The 23,907-nt window shown below is 45.1% G+C and overlaps 1 protein-coding gene across 1 annotated transcript in view; it reads left to right on the forward strand.

Annotated features, from left to right (window-relative positions):
• Nucleotides 1-946: 946 nt before the first annotated feature.
• The window catches only part of ANKUB1 (ankyrin repeat and ubiquitin domain containing 1), a 79,395-nt gene continuing 56,434 nt past the window's right edge, over nucleotides 947-23,907 (forward strand). The window contains exon 1 of the mRNA XM_073579139.1: nucleotides 947-1,036. Coding sequence (XP_073435240.1) covers nucleotides 947-1,036 — 90 coding nt within the window. The remainder of the gene's footprint in view (nucleotides 1,037-23,907) is intronic.

Below are 23,907 nucleotides of genomic sequence, written 5' to 3' on the forward strand. Positions count from 1 at the left end.
CATGTTAACTACTCAACCAGCTTAAGCTCTATAGGAGGGGTGCCAAACTGATTTTTTTCCCCAGGTGTAGGAAAACCTAGATTCACCCCTGCCATAACTACTTTACATACATTTGCACAATAAATCCAAATATTTATGGGACAGTGAGCTGCACATTAGAGGAGGGGGCAGAGTCACAAGCATGTAGTTCAAGCAATGATAATCACCAGGGGATAAAAACTTCAGTGTAAGTAAACAACAGCAAACAGCCTGACATGTGACTCATCATTGAATTCAGGGTTTTAACCCATACCTTATGCTGTCTGCAGATTACATAGCAAAAACCTGCTGACAGATTCTCTTTAAAATACATGTTTGGTTCAGACCACCCTTTTAAGTTAAGATCTTTTTTTGGTTCAAAGCAATGACATGGACGTTTCTTTGGTGACTACTACAAGACTATAGGTGGCTTCTTTTTGGCTATGATTTCTTAAAAAGGATTTACCTTGTAGTTTTATTGTATTTAATTCATCCATTTAATAGAAACGGATTACCGTATATTGTCCCAACCACATTAGGATTTTACTTAAGGATGGGTATTGTCAACTGTTGGACAAGACACACAAAGACCTAACGTATCTTAAAATCTCATTCTTCGATGAGCACAGAGATTAAGTCTCCCTGTTGCTATTCTCTGACGGCCAAGTGGTAACAGGGCATGATGAGTGTTATGTGCTTACTCTGTGGTCAGTCATGATAGTCTGTAACCTGTAGTCACTTGCCTTGTTTGCAGCTTAGATATAGGCTGGGTGGAGATTTGTTTCTTTTTAGCTCTGCAAGAAAACAGTCTGACTGAAGTACTTGTCTTATTACTTCATACCACGAAGCAAAAGAATGCACTTTAAAAGGTCTACCCAAACTAGATGTTAGGCATTATCTTGAGATTTATAGATTTTTATAAAATAACATGAAGGTCTTTATAGCATTTGATGGTCTGACCGAACCATTTGACATTCCTCGGGGCCAAACCGTAAAGAAAGTCAAACAGATGCTGAAGGTAATGTCATGTATTACTTGTGCGATTTTATCTCTTAACATTATTCTTTATTGTTTTTATGTAGCTTGTAAATGTAAATCTTTTTCTGGCTTAATTTTTTTACAGATATATCTGATCTGGCACTTGTTCAAAAAAATCATACTAATGTAATTTGAAATTTCACACATACAGAATCACGAGACTAATCAGCTGTGACAATTGTAAATTCTTTTAATGTTAAAACTAAGTTAAAGTAATGTAATATATTTTGCTGTTTTTTTTCTTTTCCCGGAGGTTCTGTATTTACCGGTTATTCCAATTTTAATTTTTATGACTGCTGATTTGTGATATCTGATAATCTGGCGTCTTATCAAGTTTCACTAACAAATGTTAATATGCAGTACTTTATCATAGTAACCTTCATGATAAAATCCAAAATAACCTTGGCCAACCTTGTTCAACCCTTGAATCAGTAAAAAAAGAGCAACAGTGCTCCACCATCAGTGGAGAATATATATAAAGTTGTAACCAGAAGTTTACATACACGTTATAAAAAGACACATATGCATGTTTTTCTCAATATCTGACATGAAATCAGAATAAAGTACAATTTTAGTTTAATTAGACCACATGACATGTCTCCAAAAATTAAGATCCTTGTTCTTGTCTGCATTTGCAAACATTAATCTGGCTTTTTTACGTGTCTTTTGGAGTAATGGCTTCTTCCTGGCAGAGTGGCCTTTAAGCCCATATGAGCTGTGGATATTGACACAAACTTACCAACTTCCGCCATCATCTTCACAAGGTCTTTTGCATTTGTCCTTGGGTTGACATGCACATATCTGACCAAAGCACGTTCATCTCTGGGACACAGAATCCATCTCCTTCCTGAGCTGTATGATGGCTGGACATTCCCATCTAGTTGTACTTGAGTATAATTGTTTGTACAGATGAGCAAAGCATCTTCAGGTATCTTGAAATTGTACCCAAGGATGAGCCAGACTTGTGCAAGTCCACAATTCTCTTCCTGATATCTTGGCTGATTTCCTTAGACTTTCCCATGATGCTACACAAAGAAGCAGTTTGTTTCAGGTGTACATTAAAATACAACTAAAGATGTATCTCTAATTAACTCAGATGTTGCCAAAAACTGTCAGAAACGTCCAAACACATGACATCATCATATGGGCAGTACAGGATTGTTTAAAGGCATAGTAATCTTAGTGTATGTAAACTTTTGACTTTGCAGTAATAAAAATGCCTTAAAATATTCTCTCTCATTATTCTGGCATTTGGCAAATATTAATAATTATGTTAATCATAATTGACCTAAAACGGGAAAGGTTTATTCTGATTTCATGTCAGATTTTGAGAAAAACATGCATATGTGTCTTTTTATATAGTGTATGTAAACTTCTGGTTTAAAATATATATATATATATATATATATATATATATATAGTGGCAGGTCGGCTCACTCGGCTGCACACTGAGGTAGACACGGGTACACTGCGGCTTTAAGAACTTCCTTTGGTTTATGAAAGGCAGCATAAATCAAGGGGTAGTAAAGAAAATCCAGCCCACTGAGCAAAACAGGAAAACAAAACAAAATGGTGGCAGAACAAACACTGTCCTTCTGTTAGCGGGATTCCTCCCGCTCACAGCAGACAGACCACACACGGTTCAAGTTCTCTAGTCCATGGAGCACTCTCCTCCAGTGCGCCTTCTCCAGGCCCACATACTGAACACTGAAAGTTCTTTCCTTCAGCCATTTAAGCCCAGACTTCCTGGACTCAACCACGTGACTCACCCAGGTCCTGTCAGCACACAGCGGTGCTAGCTCTGTAGGGGGAGATATGGGGGGACACTCTTCCACCCGCTCTATGAATGTCCCCCTAAAAACCAGCCCATAACAAAACTAAACCCTTGCATCACTTACTATGCTGGAGGCAATACAACTCCGGATTTTATATAACTGACACCATTAGGCGTAATGAAACATATCTCCCCTCTATTACATTACCAGTGACTCTGTCACAATATGTATATTGTGTATTGTATATGTATATGCATAATAATATAATACTAATCTTTATTTATATAGCGCCAACATATTCTGCAGCGCTTTACTGTTTAACAGTTTCAATACACAAGTCATAAGTAACAACGTTAGCAATACAATAAGTAAAGCGAAATAAGACGACCCTGCTCGTGAGAGCTTACTATACAAATATATATTTTTATTTATTTATTTTTTTCATTCACCCATGTTGCTAAATTTTAGTGCGTAGCAAAAAAACTCAGAGCCTTCTAACAATTCAATATGCATATATTGTATTAATGCTGTTGGCGTTCTAACGCCCATGAAAAATTTCACTAAAGATTTGAAAACTGCTATTTAAAGCAGGTTCTATGTGGTGTGAGAAGGACACTGAACCTGAAAAAATGCTCCAGTACACTATGTGCTGAGAGGAGTTAATTGGCCATATTAAGGGCTTCTTTCAGTGTTCTGTGTACCTGAAAATTAGATCTCCAGAGCTGTGCTCATGTTAAAGAGAACTGAATCTTCTTTTTGTTCTCCTGAGCGGGCGGATCCCCACAGCCACACAGACTGTATTGTACGCTATTTTGTTTTTCCATTATGCCAGAACGGCCTTGTTTCTTTACCTATATTTGGACTGATTTATGCAATACGTTTTTAATAAACCAGTTGAAAACTTGAACGAAAGTGTTCCTGTGACTACCTCTTTAAGCAGCCAAGTGAGTGGATCTACCACAGTTGGTGGAGAATGTGTGCAGTGTTTCCCGGAAACACATGTGACTGCTACAGGGGTACTACATGTCCTGGCTCATGCCTGCAATAAGCCAGCAAGCAACATCAGATAGCATGGAGCACCTAATTAAATACCTGGTACAAGAAGCAGAAGCACCAGCAACAGCAGCAACAGTTGGCACAACAGGAGTCAAGCAAGTGCTTATGCAACAGCTTCAGCAGCAGCAGCACCAGCAACAGATCCAGCAGCAAGTCCAGTAACAACAACAGCAGACTGAATTGCTCACAGAGGCAGTTTGTGACACGGCGGCAGCTCAGACTCAAAGGTCAGTTGATGATTTTTCCATCTGCAAGGTGGTAAGAAGAGCCCTGCAGAAAATGACCCTCGGTGATGACATAGAGGCCTTTTGACTGTTCTTGAGAGGGTCATCAAGAGGGAGAATCTTCTGCCAGAGCAATGAGCGGAAGTGCTGGCACCATGCTTAATGCAGGAGCCCTAGAAAGCCAACTACGACTTAGCCTTACAACACTCCAAAGAATATGTGAAACTGAAAACTGAAATTTTGGCTTGCTTGGACGTGACAATGACTGTCAGGGCACAATGTGTCCACTGCTGGGCATATTACTGTGACAAACCTGCTTGCTCCGAATGTTTGATCTGCTGCACCTGGTCCAAAACTCAAAACAGCTAGAGTCTTCTACCCCTGCTCAGATCGTAGAGTTTGTGGTGATGGACCGGTTCATGCACTCCCTTTGGAGGCCAATGCAGACTTGGGTTGTCCAGGGTGATCCCCAGAATGTCGATGACCTTGTTGGACTGGTCAAAAGACATAAGGGGGTCAAGTCTCAAAAGGGGGTGGAGCGTCCAAAGGTGCGTCGGAGGTAATGACAAAGGTCCCAAGGTAATATTATTTCTCACGTCCCAGGCGCCGCTGTTCATACAATGCAAATTGGGCCTGCAGTGTGAATGGTTCAACTAGCGAGAGGCCACAAACTTTTCCCGTAAAGGTGAATTGTCTTAAAGTGACTGAACTGCTAGACTCTGGCAGATTGGTGACCCTTGTGAGGACAACTCTTCCGCTCCAGCTGATTATGGGAAGAAGGCTTCCGCTGCATCCATAGGGATGCTAAAGACTATCCAGTGGTTAGACATTTTTCACCCCATTGGGACTTTTGTTTGTTTTGGGTCTTGTGGATGAAGGAAACAGGGCTCGGTTGCTCGAATAAGAGACTGGTCACCCCTATAGAATTGTCACCACACCCAGATTCTGATGAGTTTCCCTTCTGTGTCCTTGTGGGGGGATGAGGAGGCAGTGTCCCCTGAGGCCAAAATTCCTGAATTAAGGGTGACCGGCAAAAATTTTGGGTGCACCCAACATAGGGACCTAACTCTGAAGGAGGCGTTCAATAATGTAATTGTCATAAACGGTACAGCGAAGGTGTTGGGGGCTGATACCAGGTTTCCCTATTTTTTGTTGAGTGGGGACTTATTGTACCGGGTTACTAGGGAGAGAGAGAAGATAATGGAAAAATTGTTGGTACCTGGACCCTAATGAGAGAGAGAGGATGTTGGACATGGCCCAGTCATATGTCTTGGGTGGCCATCTTTGGATGGATAAAACTCAAGAACGGGTCATGTGGAGGTTCTATTGGCCCAGATGTCACCGGTAAATCTTAAAGTATTTCAGGGGCTATCCCACCTGCCAGCTAACTGCCCCACCTCCCACTTTCAAAGTCTCCTTGTACCATAACCCATCATAGAAGTGTCGTTTAAGAGAATTAACATGGACTTGGTCGGTCCCCTGGTCAAATCTACTCTTGGGCATCAATAAATATTGGTCATCCTCCACTATGCTACACGGAATCTTGAAGCAGTTTCCCTGAGAAACTCTTCTGCAAAAAGTATAGCCTGCAAGTTGGCCTACATTTTTCTTGGACAGGGTTACCAAGGGAGATCCTGACTGACAAAGGAACACTCTTCATGAGTAAGGTGATGCGGGAACTGTGTAGGGACCTGCAAATTATACAACTCAAGACATCAGTTTACCATCCCCAGCTTGGTCAAGTGATCTGCAAAGTACAAAATCACCTGGGATTTAATGAAGGGATAATAGCTATTGGCAGATTCCCCATGTCACAAGAAGCCAAGAAGAAGATAGCTTTCTCTACACCCGACTGATGCTTCCAATCCACCCAGATGGCGATGAGTCTACAGGGCCCTCCGGCCACTTTCCAGAGAGCCATGAATCGGGTCCTTGCACCCCAGAAGAATTATGCTGTAGCCTTCCTGGACAATATTGTGATCTTCAGACTGGAATGGGGAAGTTATCTGCAGAAGGTCCAGGTGGTACTGGTTGCACTGAGGAAGGCGAGGTTTACCATAAACCCAAAGAAGTGCACCATGGGGAAGTAGGAGGCAAAATACTTAGTCTATATTGTCAGGAGGGGCAAAAATTAGCCACAAGTGAACAAAGTAGGGGCAATCCAAAATTGTCAACAAACAGTCTCCAAGAAACAGATTAGGGCATTTCTGGGAATTTTGTGATACTATCAGCAGTTTATCCCGAAGTTCACCATGATAGCTGCACCCCTGACTGACCTTAAGGCACAAAGATGTCAATGGCCAAGTGGTCTTCTAATGTGAAGATGGTGTTCCAAGAGTTGAAGCTTGCCCTGTGTAAACAGTCGGTCTTGGTCGCACATGACTTCAATAAGGAATTTGTGGTACCGACAGATGCTTCAGAGGTCGAGTTGGGAGCCGTGTTCTCCCAGGAAATAAATGGTGAGGAACATCCAATCCTATATCTAAATAGGAAACTCTCCTTCTGTGAAAAGAACTAGGGCGCGCATCTAATGCAGTTACTCTAGTGTCATAGCTTTTTGGTAGGCCGCTTAGTAGTAGTGCAGCAACATAGAAATTCTTTAGATCCTCCCCAATGCCAACAAAGGTGCTCCACAATTTCTAGAATAATGCTGCATATCTTGGCCCTTATTTAGGTTAGACTGATATAGCTTTTTCATTAAAAGTAACCTGTCGCCAGATTTGGCTCATATGAGGTAAGGCCACAACCTTTCAACCCTGATATACAGCATTCTATAGTGCTGAATATCTACCCCCATCTTGAACTGAAATAGAAGAAAAAAAGCTTTTAATATACTCACCTGCAGGTCAGTCCTGTCCAAGTGGTGTTGCTGGTATTGGTCTGGCGCCTCCCTTTTTGTAATGCTGTCCACTTTCTTTCTTTAGTCCCTACATCATCCACACAGGGCCCCTCGCATTCCACTCCTGTGCAGGTGTATTTCTCTGCCCTGTTGATAGCAGAGTAAAGTACTGCAGTGAGCAGGGAAAGGTCAAAGAGCCCTGGCACAAGTGCATTACAGTACTTTATTCTGCCTTAGTCAGGGCTGTGAGAATCATGTGGGAATAGTGGATGAGGGCAGGTATATCTCGCCCAGATTCCTTTCCTATGTGGCCTAGTCTGGTCAGTATCACACCTGCTTGCTAATGGATAATGGGAGGTGGATATAAAAGGATGCAAGGTGGTTGTGTGAGTGTCTCAGCCTGGGAACACAGAGAGCCTGTCTGTGTGAGAGACACACACGTGAGTGAAAGCAGTGCCCACTGCAACTGTGGTTTTGCTGGACGGGAGAAGCCCGCCAGTTGGTAGTTAGGTTGTCCATTGTTTAGTTAGTGCTGGACAGGCAAGGATTTGTTTTATGTTTTATTTCCTTTTGCATTGCTTTCACCGTTAATAAACCTGACCCAGGGTCAGTTACACCCGAATCCCAGCTCTGCGCCTGAGTTTTATGCTGAATGCACGTGACCTTTGACCCCAGCAAAGGCGATCCCAGAGTGTTTTATCACATTGTGGTGGAGAATGCGGGCAACACGTTGCAAGCATGAGCATGGAGGACGTGGTGAAAGCGCTGGTACAGTCCACCGCTGTCCAGCAAGAAGCTAATCGGGTGATGATGGCCCAGCTGAAGGAGTTGGTGGACATGACAGCTACCGATTGTTCGCTTCTCCAGCAGGTGGCGCAGCGCCTGGCAAGCCTACATGAGGTTAACCTGGAAGCCGAGTCGAGAGTGATTCACGTGAGTCGGTACTGGCAGAAGATGACGACCGAAGATGACGTCGAGGCATACCTGACCACGTTTGAACGGACGGCGGTACGAGAAAAATGGCCGAAGGCACGGTGGGCCGGCCTGATTGCCCCGTTTCTTTCCGGTGAGGCCCAAAACGCTTATTATGACTTAGAGCCTGAAGCCGCGCAGGACTTTGACAAATTGAAAGCCGAGATCTTGGCCCGGCTGGGAGTGACGACCGCTGTCCGTGCACAGAGAGTGCATCAATGGACTTATCAGCCGGATAAACCACCGCGGTCACAGATGTTCGACCTGATCCACGTGACGAAGAAGTGGCTTCAACCCGAGGTGTTGACAGCGCCAGAGATAATCCAGAGAGTCGTCATGGACAAGTACCTGAGAGCTCTACCGCCAGCCCTGAGGAAGTGGGTAAGCCAAGGAAATCCTACGACGGCAGATCAACTGGTGGATCTGGTTGAACGTTACTCCGTGGCGGAAGGACTCCGAGATTACGCTACCCCACCTCGTTCTTCATCATCTCCACGTGGAACCGTAAGACTGTTCCAGGGAGTAGGGGAGATGGAAAAATCCCTAAGACAGTGGGGGAGGAAAACGGGACTGCCCGCACTGCGAGGCCGAGAGTAACGAACTATGGTCTAAGCAAGGGGCCCGTTAGGTGTTTCCGCTGCCAAGAGATGGGACATATTGCTGCGAACTGTCCGGTCACTACTGAACCCATGCAGTGCGACATCACTGACTCTAAAAACCGCATGTCTATGGTTGCACGGGTAGTGAGTGTGAATGCCGGTCAAAAGGATGTGGAAAAACACTTGTGTGATTTAACTGTTGATGGCAAAAATGTGGTGGCATTGTTAGACTCGGGAAGTGTGGTGACTCTGGTGAAGGCCAGTCTGGTGTCAGCCCCGACTGGACCATCAGACAAATTTTCTGTAACGTGTGTGCATGGAGACACCTGTTCGTACCTCACCGCGGTCATATGCATTACTACTTCCTATGGGTCTGTGCAACATAAAGTGGGACTCGTCCCGGCGTTATTGCATGATGTTATCCTGGGCCAGGATTTTCCCCACTTCTGGCAATTGTGGGAGAATCAGTTGATGCCCTCGGGTAATAGTGTACATGATTCTTCTCCCAGGGCGTGTGTGGGTCCCGAACCCCTGGAAGAGGTCTCCCCGGAAGACTCGGGGGAAGAGTCTGCTGGAAATGACCTACAGTTCCCGTTTTCAGTCATGGCGGGTGATACGGAGGAGACCGGGGAAGAGGAGGAGGCCGACAGCCGTCCACCTCCCCGTTTGCCGGATTTGGAAGTTCAGAAAGATGACTTCCAAAGCGAGCAAATAAAGGATCCTACCCTTTCTCAGGCTAGGACAAATGTAAAAGTGATAAATGGGGTACCCGTTGAACCTGGCTCTAGGCTGGCACATCCTTACATGGTTCTGGAGAATGATTTACTCTATCAGATAGAGAAAAAGGGGGAAGATACGGTGCAACTATTAGTCGTGCCAAAACCCTACCGGCGGCAGGTGCTGGACCTGGCCCACGGACATGTGATGGGAGGTCACCTGGGAGTCCAGAAAACCACCGAAAGGATATTACACTGTTTTGTTTGGCCAGGCATGCATCACGATATTCGTGTATATTGTGAGTCTTGTCCTGACTGCCAAGCCTCTGCACCTAAGCCCCGGTTCTGTAGCCCTTTGGTACCCCTACCTATTATTGAAGTCCCGTTTGAGAGGATTGGGATGGATTTAGTTGGGCCCCTTCCACGGTCTGCACGTGGACACCAACATATCCTGGTCATCTTGGATTATGCCACTCGTTACCCGGAGGCCATCTCTTTGCGTAACACGGCCACCAAGACGATTGCCAAGGAACTGGTGCATGTGTTTAGTTGGGTCGGTATACCAAAACAGATACTCACCGACCAGGGGACCCCCTTTATGTCCAGGGTAATGAAGGAGCTCTGCCGATTGTTACAAATCGAACCGTTACGCACATCCGTGTATCACCCTCAAACAGACGGGTTGGTCGAACGGTTCAATAAAACTCTGAAGCAGATGCTGAGAAAGGTGATAGACAAGGATGGGAAGAACTGGGACTATTTACTTCCGTATTTGCTTTTTGCCATCAGGGCAGTACCCCAGTCTTCCACGGGATTCTCGCCTTTCAAGTTATTGTACGCCCGACGTCCTCGCGGACTGTTAGACGTTGCAAAAGAAACCTGGGAGGGTCAGGTCACTCCGTTTAAAACAGTGATAGATCACGTCACACAAATGCAGGACCGTATTGCGGCTGTTATGCCTATCGTCAAAGAACACATGATACAGGCTCAAGGAGCCCAAAAAAGAATCTATGATAGGGGCGCCAAGATCCGTACGTTTGCACCCGGAGATAGGGTGTTGATCCTGGTCCCCACGGTGGACAGTAAGTTCCTGGCAAAGTGGCAGGGCCCCTTTGAGATCAAGGAAAGAGTTGGTGAAGTAAACTAAAGTATACCAGGCAGGTAAACGGAAACCTGAACAGATTTATCATGTAAATCTGATAAAGCCCTGGAAGGATCGGTCTGCCTTGTCAGCGGAGCTGGCCCGTGCTGTCTGCTCGCATACCGTACCGGAGGTACGGGTTGCAGAGACTCTCTCGGAGCGGCAAAAGACTGAGGTCAGGCAGTTTCTACTTCACAACCAAAAGTTTTTCTCAGAAAAACCCGGGCAGACTACGCTAATGAAACATGACATTGTAACGGAACCTGGTGTCACAGTTCACGTAAAGCCCTACCGAATCCCGGAAGCGCGCCGTGAAGCCTTTTCCCGAGAAGTGAAGGCAATGTTAGAGTTAGGTGTCATTGAGGAATCGCACAGTGCTTGGTCCAGCCCGATTGTGCTAATTCCTAAACCGGACGGCACCATCCGGTTCTGCAATGACTTCAGGAAACTGAATGCGGTCTCAAAATTTGATGCCTATCCTATGCCCCGGGTCGACGAGTTAATAGATCGGTTAGGAAAAGCCCGGTATATTACGACCCTAGATCTAACAAAGGGGTATTGGCAGATCCCTCTGGCTGAGGCTGCCAGAGAAAAGACGGCATTTGCTACGCCAGAAGGTTTATTTCAGTATGTGTATATGCCGTTTGGACTGCACGGGGCACCGGCGACCTTCCAGAGACTGATGGATCGAGTCTTGAGGCCACATAGGCGGTATGCTTCGGCCTATTTGGATGACATTGTCATTTATAGCTTGGACTGGGAGACTCATCTCCAGAAAGTACAAGCTGTGATTGACGACCTGTGGGAGGCAGGTCTAACCGCGAACCCCAAGAAATGTCACATCGGGCTAGAAGAAGCCCGGTATTTGGGGTATGTAATTGGGAGGGGTGTTGTTAAACCCCAGGTTGATAAGATTCAGGCAGTTCAGGACTGGCCACAACCTGTCAACAAGAAGCAGGTGCAAGCCTTCCTGGGGATCGCCGGCTATTATCGCCGGTTCATACCCAATTTTGCAGCCATCGCTACCCCCCTGACGGATCTTACAAAAGGGAAAGACTCCGTCATGATTAAATGGAGTTTAGCGGCTGAAGAAGCCTTCCATAGCCTAAAACGGGCACTTTGCTCTCAGCCCGTACTGGTGACTCCGGACTTCCGCAGCGAGTTTGTGGTACAAACGGATGCCTCTGATACCGGTATCGGGGCCGTACTCTCACAAGTGAGGGACGGAGTGGAACACCCAGTCCTCTATCTCAGCAGGAAGCTGAATAAACACGAGCAAAGGTATGCCGTCGTAGAAAAAGAGTGCCTCGCCATTAAGTGGGCTCTAGAGGCCCTCAAATATTACCTGGTGGGCCGAAAGTTCAGGCTAATCACTGACCATGCCCCTCTCAAGTGGATGCACTTGAACAAGGAACGGAATAGCCGGGTGACCTGGTGGTTCCTTGCCCTGCAGGCCTACACTTTTATGGTGGAGCACCGCCCAGGGGTACAGATGGGGAATGCAGATGCCCTGTCCCGAGTGCACTGTTTGGCGGGTGTCATTGCTCGACCAGAGTGGTCTGAGCAGAGGGGGGGGGATATGTGAGAATCATGTGGGAATAGTGGATGAGGGCAGGTATATCTCGCCCAGATTCCTTTCCTATGTGGCCTAGTCTGGTCAGTATCACACCTGCTTGCTAATGGATAATGGGAGGTGGATATAAAAGGATGCAAGGTGGTTGTGTGAGTGTCTCAGCCTGGGAACACAGAGAGCCTGTCTGTGTGAGAGACACACACGTGTGAAAGCAGTGCCCACTGCAACTGTGGTTTGGCTGGACGGGAGAAGCCCGCCAGTTGGTAGTTAGGTTGTCCATTGTTTAGTTAGTGCCGGACAGGCAAGGATTTGTTTTATGTTTTATTTCCTTTTGCATTGCTTTCACCGTTAATAAACCTGACCCAGGGTCAGTTACACCCGAATCCCAGCTCTGCGCCTGAGTTTTATGCTGAATGCACGTGACCTTTGACCCCAGCAAAGGCGATCCCAGAGTGTTTTATCACAGGGCAGATAAGTACGCCTGCCAGGAGTGCGATGCCGAGGAGACTGTGTGGATGACATAAGAATGCGTCACCTGGACAAAGAAAGAAAGAGGACAGCGATAGTAAGAAGATGGGAGGAGCCGGGCCAAGAACAGCTACCCTCTCTTCGGGCCAAACTGCCCCACAGGTGAGTATAATGAAAGCTCTTTTTCTCTTTCAGGTCGGGTTGGGGTGGTGGTGTCCTATCTCATATTTAAATACAAGTTTACTGCCGAGATTTATCCTTTCATGCACTTTCTGCAGCTGTTAGCACATTTCTTTTACCGTTTCACATTTACATACATGCACAATATGATCATCATCTATACTAAGGGAGATAGTGATCTGTGTTTTTTGATCCTTATCTACCCAGTCTTCTGGTAGTGCGTCAGGTCTAGACTCCTGTGTGTATTTCAACATAACTTTTCCTATCAGCAGCATCTTTACCTTGAATTTCCATGATTGGTTGTTCTGGTTAGTCAGATTTGGCATTGTGCTCTTCAGAGTTTCTACTGGTGACCTATCTTTGCTTCTTCTCTTTTAGCACACTGTCATTCTCTCTCCTCTGCGTTGTTTTGGGTCTTTTATCTTCCAGATCTCCAGGGGCAATAGCTAGGGATGAGCGAGTAGTGAAGTATTCGGACTCGCTATACTTGTACTGAGTATACCGTAATACTCGGGTATTCGGTATGATTAACGAGTCCAATGATAGTCAATGGAAAATGCGAGAAATTGTCTGCTGGACCCTACAAAGCGGTGTGGGGGCTGAGGAAAAGGCTAAAAAATGTGTAAATGTTAAAAAAATCTATACTGTAAACAAATATATATAACATGGGGGCACCGGGTCAGGGGCTGTACGAGTGGTTTTACATTCCTGCTTCACTGGAATGTACAAACACTATTTGAAGTCCTGTGGTTTTTTGCCGAAGAGCGGGACTCGTATGCCACTTACGCAGTGCCAGTGATATATCAGAAGTGCCGTAAGAGCGAGTGATGATGGAGGCGATCTTCTGACAGCTAAGTGTGTAAGTAGTGTAAGGAGAGCGATCTGCCCTAGGGGCTGTGTGATGGTTAATGCAGGAAGAAGCCACCCATCATCATCATCACAAGGGATTTACAATAATAAAGCTTGGACTACTGTCCTTGTTGTTCCACTGCCACTGACCAATGTGTAGGCATAGCCATAGTGTCTCCAAAAATTAGCCCAAGGGGCTGTATCATAGTTGATGAAGGAAGCAAGACAGGTCTGAAGGGCCAAACAATTATGATGAAGCTAGGACTACTAGCATAGAGGTGGCAGTGCCCAGTGTCCAGGCATAGCCATAGTGTCTCCAAAAAATTAGCCCAAGGGGCATGATACCATGGTTGATGAAGGAAGAAGGGTCTCACTCTCATCACAATTGCCTTCGATGGGAAATATTAATTAACATAACATTGTTTTTAGCTTATTGACCATGAGGTACATGTGGCAGAAGCAGGATTTGAAAACATGTGTAAAAAGAAGAAAAGGGGCTTGTATGGGAAGGGATGGACGTGATCACCAATTTAAAAAAAAATAACGTTTCGGGTGACTTTACGTTGGGATACTCTCATCTGGAGGGCTTAAATACTGTTGCGAAATCCAGTCCTTGTTAAATGTTATCAGAGTCAGCATGTCTGCATTCTCTGTTGTCAATCGTGTGTGTGCATCTGTGATGATTGCCCCAGCGGCACTGAAAACACGCTCTGACATCACACTAGCAGCAGGGCAGGCCAGCACCTCCAAGGCATATAAGGAGAGGTCGGGCCAACTATGCAGCTTGGATACCCAGTAATTAAACGGAACAGAAGCGTTAGGAAGGAAGCAGGTATGATCACTTAGATAGTCGTTGACCATCTTGTTCAACTTCTCCCTCCTTGACATTGCTACTGTTCCAGCTAGTCCTTGGTGATGAGCCGGTTTATTGAAGATGGCCCAGTTTGTTGATATTTTACCACCACCTCTTTTGGACCTGCTTGGCGTGTCTCTCCCCATTAATGCATGCTGTTGCACAGAGCTGGTACCTGTGCTAGCAGTGGTGTCTGAGAGTGCTGTTGCCATAAAATGAACGACAACTGCCTTTTTGAAGGATTCCATTGTGAAACCCCTTGGTGACTGCAACAGTAGCGAAGGAAATTTGTCCTTGCACCATGGGTCTAGAAAGGTGGACAAGCCGTATAGGTTGCTATTGAAAATGTGGATTACACGAGGGTCTTGGCAAAGACAGATATGAAGTGTGCCATGTGTGCCAAGCTGCAAAGAGGCAAATCTTCTGTGACCCCAGAAGGAGGAACAATACCCATCCTCTCCTCACACTGACTCTCCTCCTCCACATCCTCCTCTCCAGACCACCCATGCTGGATAGACATGAAGCTGGGGTTAGGATTCCCCTATGTAGCATGAGGTGTCCCCTCGGTACCACTGAAAAAGAAGTCCTCTCCCTCCTCGTTTTCATCATTATCTTCATCCCCCAATGTTACCTGATGATATTGGCTGGGCTGGGTAGGATCACCCATTGTGAAATCTTGCTCCATACTCAGCAGCTGGGCACGCAAAGATTCCATTTTTTGATTCTGCAGCGATTTTTTTCAGCAGACACAGCATAGGGATGGTTACGCTGATAATAGCCTGATCACCGCTCACAAGCTTGGTGCAGTACTCAAAGTTATCAAGCACCTCACAAATATCAGCGATCCACACCCACTCGACAGTTATGTGTATTGGCTGAGTTTTACTGTGATGGGCATGTTTAAGCTGGTATTCAGCAAGTGGCCTCTGCTGCTCACTTACCCTTGCCAACATATGATATGTTGAGTTCCACCATGTTGGCAGGTCACAAATGAGTCTGTGGTTTGGCAAATTAAATTGCTTTTGAAGCGCTGCAAGACTGGCGACAGCGGTTGAGGAATGGCGGAAATGGGCGCAAATACGGCGCACCTTCTCAAGTAGGTACAGCAAGTCAGGGTATGTTGTTATAAATTTCTGCACCACTAGGTTCAGCACGTGAGCCATGCATGGCACATGTACCAGCTTCCCGAGCTTTAAAGCCGCCACCAGGTTACGCCCATTGTCGCAGACAACCAGACCATGTTGGAGTTGCAGTGGGGAGAGCCACTGATCGATTGGTTGTTTTAGTCCTTGCCACAGCTCTGCTGCAGTGTGTGGTGTTTCACCTAAGCAGATCAGCTTCAGCAGAGCGTGTTGCCGCTTTGCCGATGCGCTGCTGCACAGCTCCCAACTTGGGAGTGATGTGGAGGGTAATTCAGCATAGGATGACGAGGCAGAGGAGGAGGAAGAGGGGAGACTGGACGTATATGATGAGGCGGCAACCCTGATTGAGGTTGGGCCCGCTATTTGTGGCGTGGGTAGGATATGTGTTGATGGTCCAGTTTGAGACTTTGTCCTACCCTCCACCAGGTTGAGCCAGTGTGCCGTGACAGATGTATCGTCCCTGGCCACAGTACTTGTCCACGTGTCTGTTGTAAGATGGACCTTCCCAGTTACGGCATTGGAGAGATCACGCTTTAGATTGTTTAAGACGTGCTGGTGTAACGCGGGGACGGCACACTGGGAAAAATAGTGCCGGCTGGGAACCGAGTATCGTGGGGCAGCCACAGCCAAAAGATCACGGAAAGACTGTGTCCCCACAGGCCTAAACTATTATTATTTATTTATAAAGCACCATTGGTTCCATGGTGCTGTACATGAGAAGGGGTTACATACAAATTACAGATATCACTTACATTAAACAAACTAACAATCACAGACTGATATAGAGGGGAGAGAGGACCCTGCCCTTTTGGGCATACATGCTACAGGATGGTGGGGAAGGAGACAGTAGGTTGGGGGGTTGCAGCAGCTCCAGTGATGGTGAGGTGGTAGCTCCAGTAGTGGTGAGGAGGCAGCGGGGATCATTGCAGGCTGTAGGATTTCCTGAAGAGATGGGTTTTCAGGTTCCGTCTGAACCTGAAACGGCAACATCTTAATGGCTAGCAACTTGGCAATGTGCGCATTCAGTATTTGTGGTTGTGGATGTGTGGGTTGGTATTTACGCCTCCTTTCACACAACTGGGGCACGGACAATTGGACGCTTTCCTGGGACAAACAAGTGGATGAGCTTGTTGTGGCCTGTGTCTGTGCAACCGCAGCTTGTGAGCAAGAGGTATGATGATCACCTGCTTCCTGCCCAGCAGATTGGAAAGGATGTATCACAGGCGACATGGCAGTGGTTTGACTCGCAGTTGCAGACACTGATTTGGTACCCTGTTGTTCAGCCCACCGACTTGGGTGCTTGGCTGCCATGTGTTTCCGCATACTGGCGGTGCTTTGGTTACCTTTGTCTCAAATTTGTAATCCACAAGTAAAGCAATTCAAGTTCTTTTGATTTCTTCTGTCGCAGGCTTGCCACTGAAGTAGTAGTATTGGCGGCGGCGATCCTGCCGACTACCCCAAATGTAGTAATGGCCCGGATTGGGGGGTGGTCCACTGCTTACCGCGCACAGACAACACAGACACGAGACGGAGGCAGATTTCGGGTACAACAGGTCCGAGTTTATTGGCCGTCCTCCTGACGACCGCAACAATACACCGCAGCACTTCCACAGCTCTCCGTATTCAGGCCCGGTACCTGCACCTTCCTTCTGTCGTAGTGACGTTCCTCATGGCTCTTTCACTGGGGCTGCTCTAGGCCTACCTACCGCCAGCGCTTCACCAGTCCGAGGTCGTCATCAATTTGGTACCCCCGGGGCCTCGTCTGTTCTGCAGTTCTTCGTGTCGGGGCCACCCCCGTCTTTTCTCCTCAGTCCCCTGGTCGAGCTCTCCACTGCTGTCCATTCTCCTTCAATGTCTCTTCTCCTCCTGAGCTCCTCCCGGGACTGGGACCCTCTGGATCCCTCTCCTGTCCTATTTATCTCCCTCCTCGGGAAATCCCCTCCTGGGTTCCTGTCTCCCCGCCCCCCATAACTAAGCGGTTTCTAAAGCCATAAGATGCAGTCAAGTCCTGTACTCATGCTCCCCCCTGCCATCTTGTGGTCAAACTTAGGTACTGCACTCCTATTCCATTTTCCCCCAGCTGTTTCCCTTCTATTATTATAAACGTCCATCTATAGTGCACCCAGCATCCCTTCTTCCTACAGACAAGTCCGTCCGTCAGGTCACCTTCCCTACACCTTTGCCCTGGCCTCTGCTCAGCTTCCTATGGCAGATGCTACAGATGACAACATGTGGTTCAGAAGGACTATCGGAAAAAAATTTCCAGACAGCGGCTGAACGCACCCTTGCCTTCACTTGGGGCACAGAGGGATTGCTCTTGGCAACGGTTGACACACTTCGCACTCTGCTCAAACCAGTAGCCCTTGGTGCTTTTGTTGGTGCTACGTATCCACCTTCTTCCTCTGTGCTTCTGTGCTGGCTATGCGTGCCAACGGTCCAGGTCGGATCGGTGGTCTCATCATCAACCACATCTTCGTCCATGTCATCCCCCTTCCGTATTGATATTGGCGACTGGCCAGCTGGCAACCGTGTGTTATCACCATCAGCCTCCACCTCTTCACCTGTTATATCACGTGGATGAAAGTGGCTTTCTTCTGGCCATGGGGTTTTAAATATTTGGCCATCATCAAAAGACGATACCCCCTCACGTTCCTCTTCAATGTCGCGCGGTGAGAGTCCAGAGGCAACGAAAGGAAATGGATCAAACAGATCCTCAGAGTGACCAAGGTTGGGGTCAAATGTTTCATGTGACTCCTGAACGGGTGATGAGCTAGGAACAGGTTGAGAATAGGATGACCCAGAGTTCTCTGTATGCACAGTATACTGTTTTGTCATGGACGATTGGGTGCTGCTAGAACATTTCGTTGAGGCCTTATCAGCCATCCAAGACAGTATCTGCTCTTGTTCTTCTGGCTTCCAGACCAGTTTATGTTCCAGACAGGGAAATTTCGCCAGGAACCTAGATGCATCAACCTTCTTCGGTCTCCCAGACTCTGTGCCTTGTTGGGCACCAATGACAACCCCACGTCCCTGTCCCTTCACAACAGCCTTTTTAGGAATTTTGGATTTTTCTGCCATAGTTGCAAATGTTCAGATGCATATATTGGGGAACAAGGAGCAGTTAGTGCTTTGTGGAAGGTAGCACTACAGCCTAGTACTGCTTTGTGTTTTACAAACAGCACCGCAGCAGCACAAAAATATTGCCCTGAGGTTTAAGGTGAGATTATGCACCCCAGTAATCACACAAGACAGCGGTGCTGCCACTAAAAATTGCCCTGAGGTTTAAAGCGAGATTATGCACCCCAGTCACCACACAACAGCGGTACTGCCACTAAAAAATTGCCCTGAGGTTTAGGCCGGGGTCACACTAACCGACGCAAAATACGGTCCGTAGTTTACAGGCGTAATACGGATGAATGACCCCTAAATAGTGCTCCGTATGTCATCCGTAAGCAAGGTGTGGTCGCGTATTTTGCTCATGGAAGCATCCGTATGTAATCCGTATGCCATCCGTATGCTGAGATTTTCTCGCCGCCTTGCAAAATGGACATATAATGGAGCCCTATGACAGGTTTTATAACACAAACGAAAGAATAGATATAGACACACAGAATACATATATATATATGTATACATGTCGTTGAGACACATATATATATATATATATTTATATTTCACAGAGTTCTTCATAGCAGAATAGCCTCTAATTCAATTGCCGGCTTTTGTCAAATCATTCCCCAACCCGACATGAAATGACACATGGTTACATACAGTAAACCATTTCATTTCATGTTTTTTTATATGTCTTTCATTAGCAATTACTTGTAGATGAGGGTTGATGTTTAAAATTAGGGAGGTGTAGGTGTTAATTTAAGGTGTTAATTCGTTGTTAAAAAATGTGTGGGCTCCCGCGGTAATTTGTCAATGCGGGAGCCCACACATTTTTTTACAATGAATTAACCCCTTAAATTAACACCTACACCTCCCTAATTTTAAACATCAACCCTCATCTAATTACTAATGAAAGACATACAAAATAAAACATGAAATGAAATGGTTTACTGTATGTAAACCATGTGTCATTTCATGTCGGGTTAGGGAATGATTTGACAAAAGCCGGCAATTGAATTAGCGGCTATTCTGCTATGAAGAACTCTGTGAAATATAAATATATATATGTGTCTCAATGACATGTATATATATGCATTCTATGTGTCTATATCTATTCTTTTGTTTGTGTTATAAAACCTGTCAGTGTGATTTTACTGTATAGCGCACTGAATTGCCGGCTTTTCTAAAGGACACCGGGTGCATATTTCTCGCAAGTCACACATCTGGTCCGTGTGTAATGCATATTTTTAGCGCACCCATAGACTTGCATTGGCGTACTACGGGCGTAGTACGCTGACAATCGCAGCATGCTGCGATTGGCACGGACTGTAGAATACAGACGAGAAATATACGGCTGATGGGAGCTGCCCCATAGAGAATCATTTGTCCGTGTGTAATGCGTGCTTTTAACGCCTCTCACTCATCCGTATTCCTCGCTAGTGTGACCCTGGCCTTAAGGCGAGATTGCGCACCCCAGTCATCACACAAGACAGCGGTGCTGGCTGCGTGTCAGTTGTGCAGTACCATGTGTGCGTTCTATTCGCTGTGAAAACAGCACCGCAACAGCACAAAAAAACTGCCCTGAAGGGGTAAATGAGACCCCAAAAATAGCTGGGAAAACTGTCACTGCTCAGTCCCTAACCTTATACTTTCAGCTCTGAAAAGAGCTTTTGGGTTTTACAAAGGATTTCTGTATGATTTGCACAAAAAACGCAACTCACCCTAGCAGCTACTCACACTCTCCCTACACTAGCTGACTGTGTTCTGCATGCAATGTGCAGAAAATGGCTGCGACAAGGCTTAGATAGAGCCAGGCTATGATGACTCATAGGCTATGATGCTGGGTGGCCAGCCAATCATAGTAATGCTGTCCACAACCAAGAAGGCTGCGGCATTACTGTGATTGGCAAATGCAGGGCGGGAGATCCGAGTAGTGCGAGGCGAGTAGTGAAATACTCGCTATGTTCCAAGGACCACGAGTACGTCACTACTCGACGAGTACCGAATACCCATGATTATGCTCGCTCATCCCTAGCAATAACCTGTTGACAGTGGATTAATCTCTGTACTGTCCATTCATTAAACAGTAAATATATATTTATTCAGGTACAAAGATAACACAGCGTACAACTGAATAGATGCAGAAAACCAGTCTGGTGCCAGTGCTCCCAAAAATTATATCCTGTGCTATATTGGTTTATAAAAAAAAGTTTTTTGTTCTAAATATACAAGGCAAAAACAACGCTTTTTGGCTTGAAGAGAGCAAAAGCCTTCATCAGGCGAATTATACAACCATACTGGAAGAATAGCCGTGTCTTTTTAAAACCTTTTTCACAAAGGGAGAGGGAGGGGTTTTTGCTACTCGTATCAATACTCCACTTGATTTGCTTACGCCTCTTAATTAGCACAGGTGGATAAGAGGTATAATTCACTCAGAGGTGAGAAGAATTTATATGCAAATCTGGACCATATATCTTAAAAGGTTATACTCTAGTAAAAGGTTATACATTATAGGGCCAACATGGCCTATCCAAAACACTTAGAAAACTAAAATAAAACCATTTTTATACAACTAATGACAAAGTAACCAATAAAAGTATTCTAAAAAAACAAAAACCCAAATAAGCACAAAGAAACAAAAGCAAAATAATATGAAAATAAACCCCCAAAAAAACAACCCCCCCAAAAAAACAAAAGAAACACACAAAAAAAACACAGAAAACAACCAACAATCGCAGGCAACTAACAACTGATACTTTGTGCAATAGTTATGAAAACAAAAAAATATAAAATGTAATAGATCTGACCGCTATGTTGATAGGTATTACATTTCTAAAGTTTCTCGATCACATCGTTCAAACCGTTCTGGTACAGGTTTTGTAACCGAAATATCCAAAACGATTCCTTTTTGTTTAAGATTTGGTTGTGATGCAACACTCGAGAAAGTATATACAGTAAACTGTTATTTGGAATTTTTTATTATGCTTTTTATTATGCTTTAAGCCCTTACTGACCGCTGAAGCAATAGTATGTCAGTGGTCAGTATCCCTTGCTTTGAGGTGGGCTCCGGCGGTGAGCCCACCTCAAAGCTGCAACACATCAGCTGTGATCGGTGGTCAGCGATGCATTGCCATGACAACCAGAGGTCTCATAGAGACCTCTTTGTTTGTTTACAGCAGATTGCTATGCGCGCCACCCTGTGGTCGGCGCTCATAGCAATGCTGTATTTCTGCTACATATAGGCGATCTGAGCATCGCCGATATGTAGCAGAGCCGGTCAAGTATGGGAGCTTCTAACCTCCCATGGAGCCTATTGAAGCATGCCAAAAGTAAAAAAAGTGTCTAAAAATTAAAAAAAAATAAAAAAAACATAAAAGTTTAAATCACCCCCCTTTCGCCCCAATCAAAATAAAACAATAAAAAAATCAAACCTACTCATATTTGGTATCACCGCATTCAGAGTCGCCCTATCTATCATTAAAAAAAGGATTAATCTAATCGCTAAATGGCGCAGCGAGAAAAAAATCAAAATGCCAGAATTAGGTTTTTTTGGTCGCAGCGACATTGCATTAAAATGGAATAACGGATGATCAAAAGAATGTATCTGCACAAAAGTGAGATCATTAAAAACATCAGCTCAGCACACAAAAAGTAAGCCCTCACCCTACCCAAGATCACGAAAAATGGAGACACTACGGGTCTTGGAAAATGGCGCAATGTTTTTTTTTTTTTTTAGCACACTTTGGAATTTTTTTCACCATTTTTTTTAGATAAAAGAGAAGACATGTTTGGTGTTAATGAACTCGTAATGACCTGGAGAATCATAATGGCAGGTCAGTTTTAGCATTTAGTGTACCTAGCAAAAAAGCCAAACAAAAAACAAGTGTGGGATTGCACTTTTTTGCAATTTCACTGCACTTGGAATTTTTTTCCCATTTTCAAGTACGCTACATGGTAAAACCAACGGAGTTGCTCAAAAGTACAACTCGTCCCACAAAAAATAAGCCCTCACATGGCCATATTGATGGAAAAATAAAAAAGTTATGTCTCTGGAAAGATGAGGAGCGAAAAACGAAAACGAAAAATTGAAAAAAGCTCCGGGGGTTAATAACATATGTTGCGACAAGCTATGCAGAAGGAATCCGATTTTTGTTTTGTGACAGTGTCCATTCATTCTTGCTCTGACTGTTTGTGTTATGAGGCCAACATATTGGAGGCCGCAGCAACACGTGACTACGTAAATAACATAGTCACTGTCACAAGACAGATGGTGCTTAAACTCAAAGACCTCACCAGTACTAAATGAAGTGATTGAGCGAGCCCCATGTTGTAAAATTATCACAGATTTCTTAGGGTATGTGCAAATGTTATGGATTCTGCTGCGGATTTTTCCGCGCGGATTTTGCTAAATCTGCAGATTTACTACATATTTTCTGCAGATCTCTATATAATGGAGCAGGTGTAAAAACGCTGCGGATTCCGCACAAAGAATTGACATGCTGCGGATTCAAAACTGCAGCAAATCTGCGCGGAAAAATCTGCATCATGTGCACAGCGTTTTTCATTTTACATTAACTTTAATGGTACTGTACATCGCAGGAGAATCTGCTGCGGATCCGCAGGGCCAAATCCGCTGCGGATCCGCAGCAGAATCTGCAGCGTGTGCACACACCCTTATGGTGCGACCCATCTTAAAGGTTATACCAGGTTTTTTCGGTAACAAATTCTTTAAAATGGGAATCTTTAATTAAAAGATACCAAATTTTTCAAGGATGTTTCTTATTTTATGGTTGCCATTATTAAACTGGGTAAAAAAATTAAAACGTCAGGGGTTTGTTTTTATTGTTTGTTTTTTTCTTAGAGGACCACAAGATTCAGCCACTCCATTGTTCAGATTACTAATAGTCCCATTTTTTAGGGAGAAAACTTTTTTTCCGATTATTCTGTGATAAGCAGTGAGCCTGAGTTTTTATCAAATTTTTTTCGTATGCACCTCGCTCTAATTTTTTAGGATATTTTTTCTCCAGTAATCTGGCCTTAAGAATCTCGATTGTCCCACATAGTCAACTTCATTACTGCAATTCTTTCAAATACGTAGAAATTGACTATGTGGGATATTTTGCTTCCATTTGCAATAGTGTGTGCTGCGGAAATCCAAAAAGCTCTTGCTATCCACTTTTTTTAAATAGGTTTTTGTAGCTATGCAGTTGGCTTTGTGGCTAACTTCAAGATCTAGAAAAGTGATTTTGTTTTTATCTAAATTTGCAGTAAAAGTAATCCCCATTCATTTGCGTTTAGTTTATCAAATAGTTCCCATGCTTGTTCTGTGGACCCCTTCCACAGGATCACTAGA

This window comes from Dendrobates tinctorius, unplaced genomic scaffold (genome assembly GCF_039654945.1).
Source record: "Dendrobates tinctorius isolate UK_male_01 unplaced genomic scaffold, ASM3965494v1 ptg000060l, whole genome shotgun sequence".
In the NCBI taxonomy this organism is placed as follows: domain Eukaryota; kingdom Metazoa; phylum Chordata; class Amphibia; order Anura; family Dendrobatidae; genus Dendrobates; species Dendrobates tinctorius.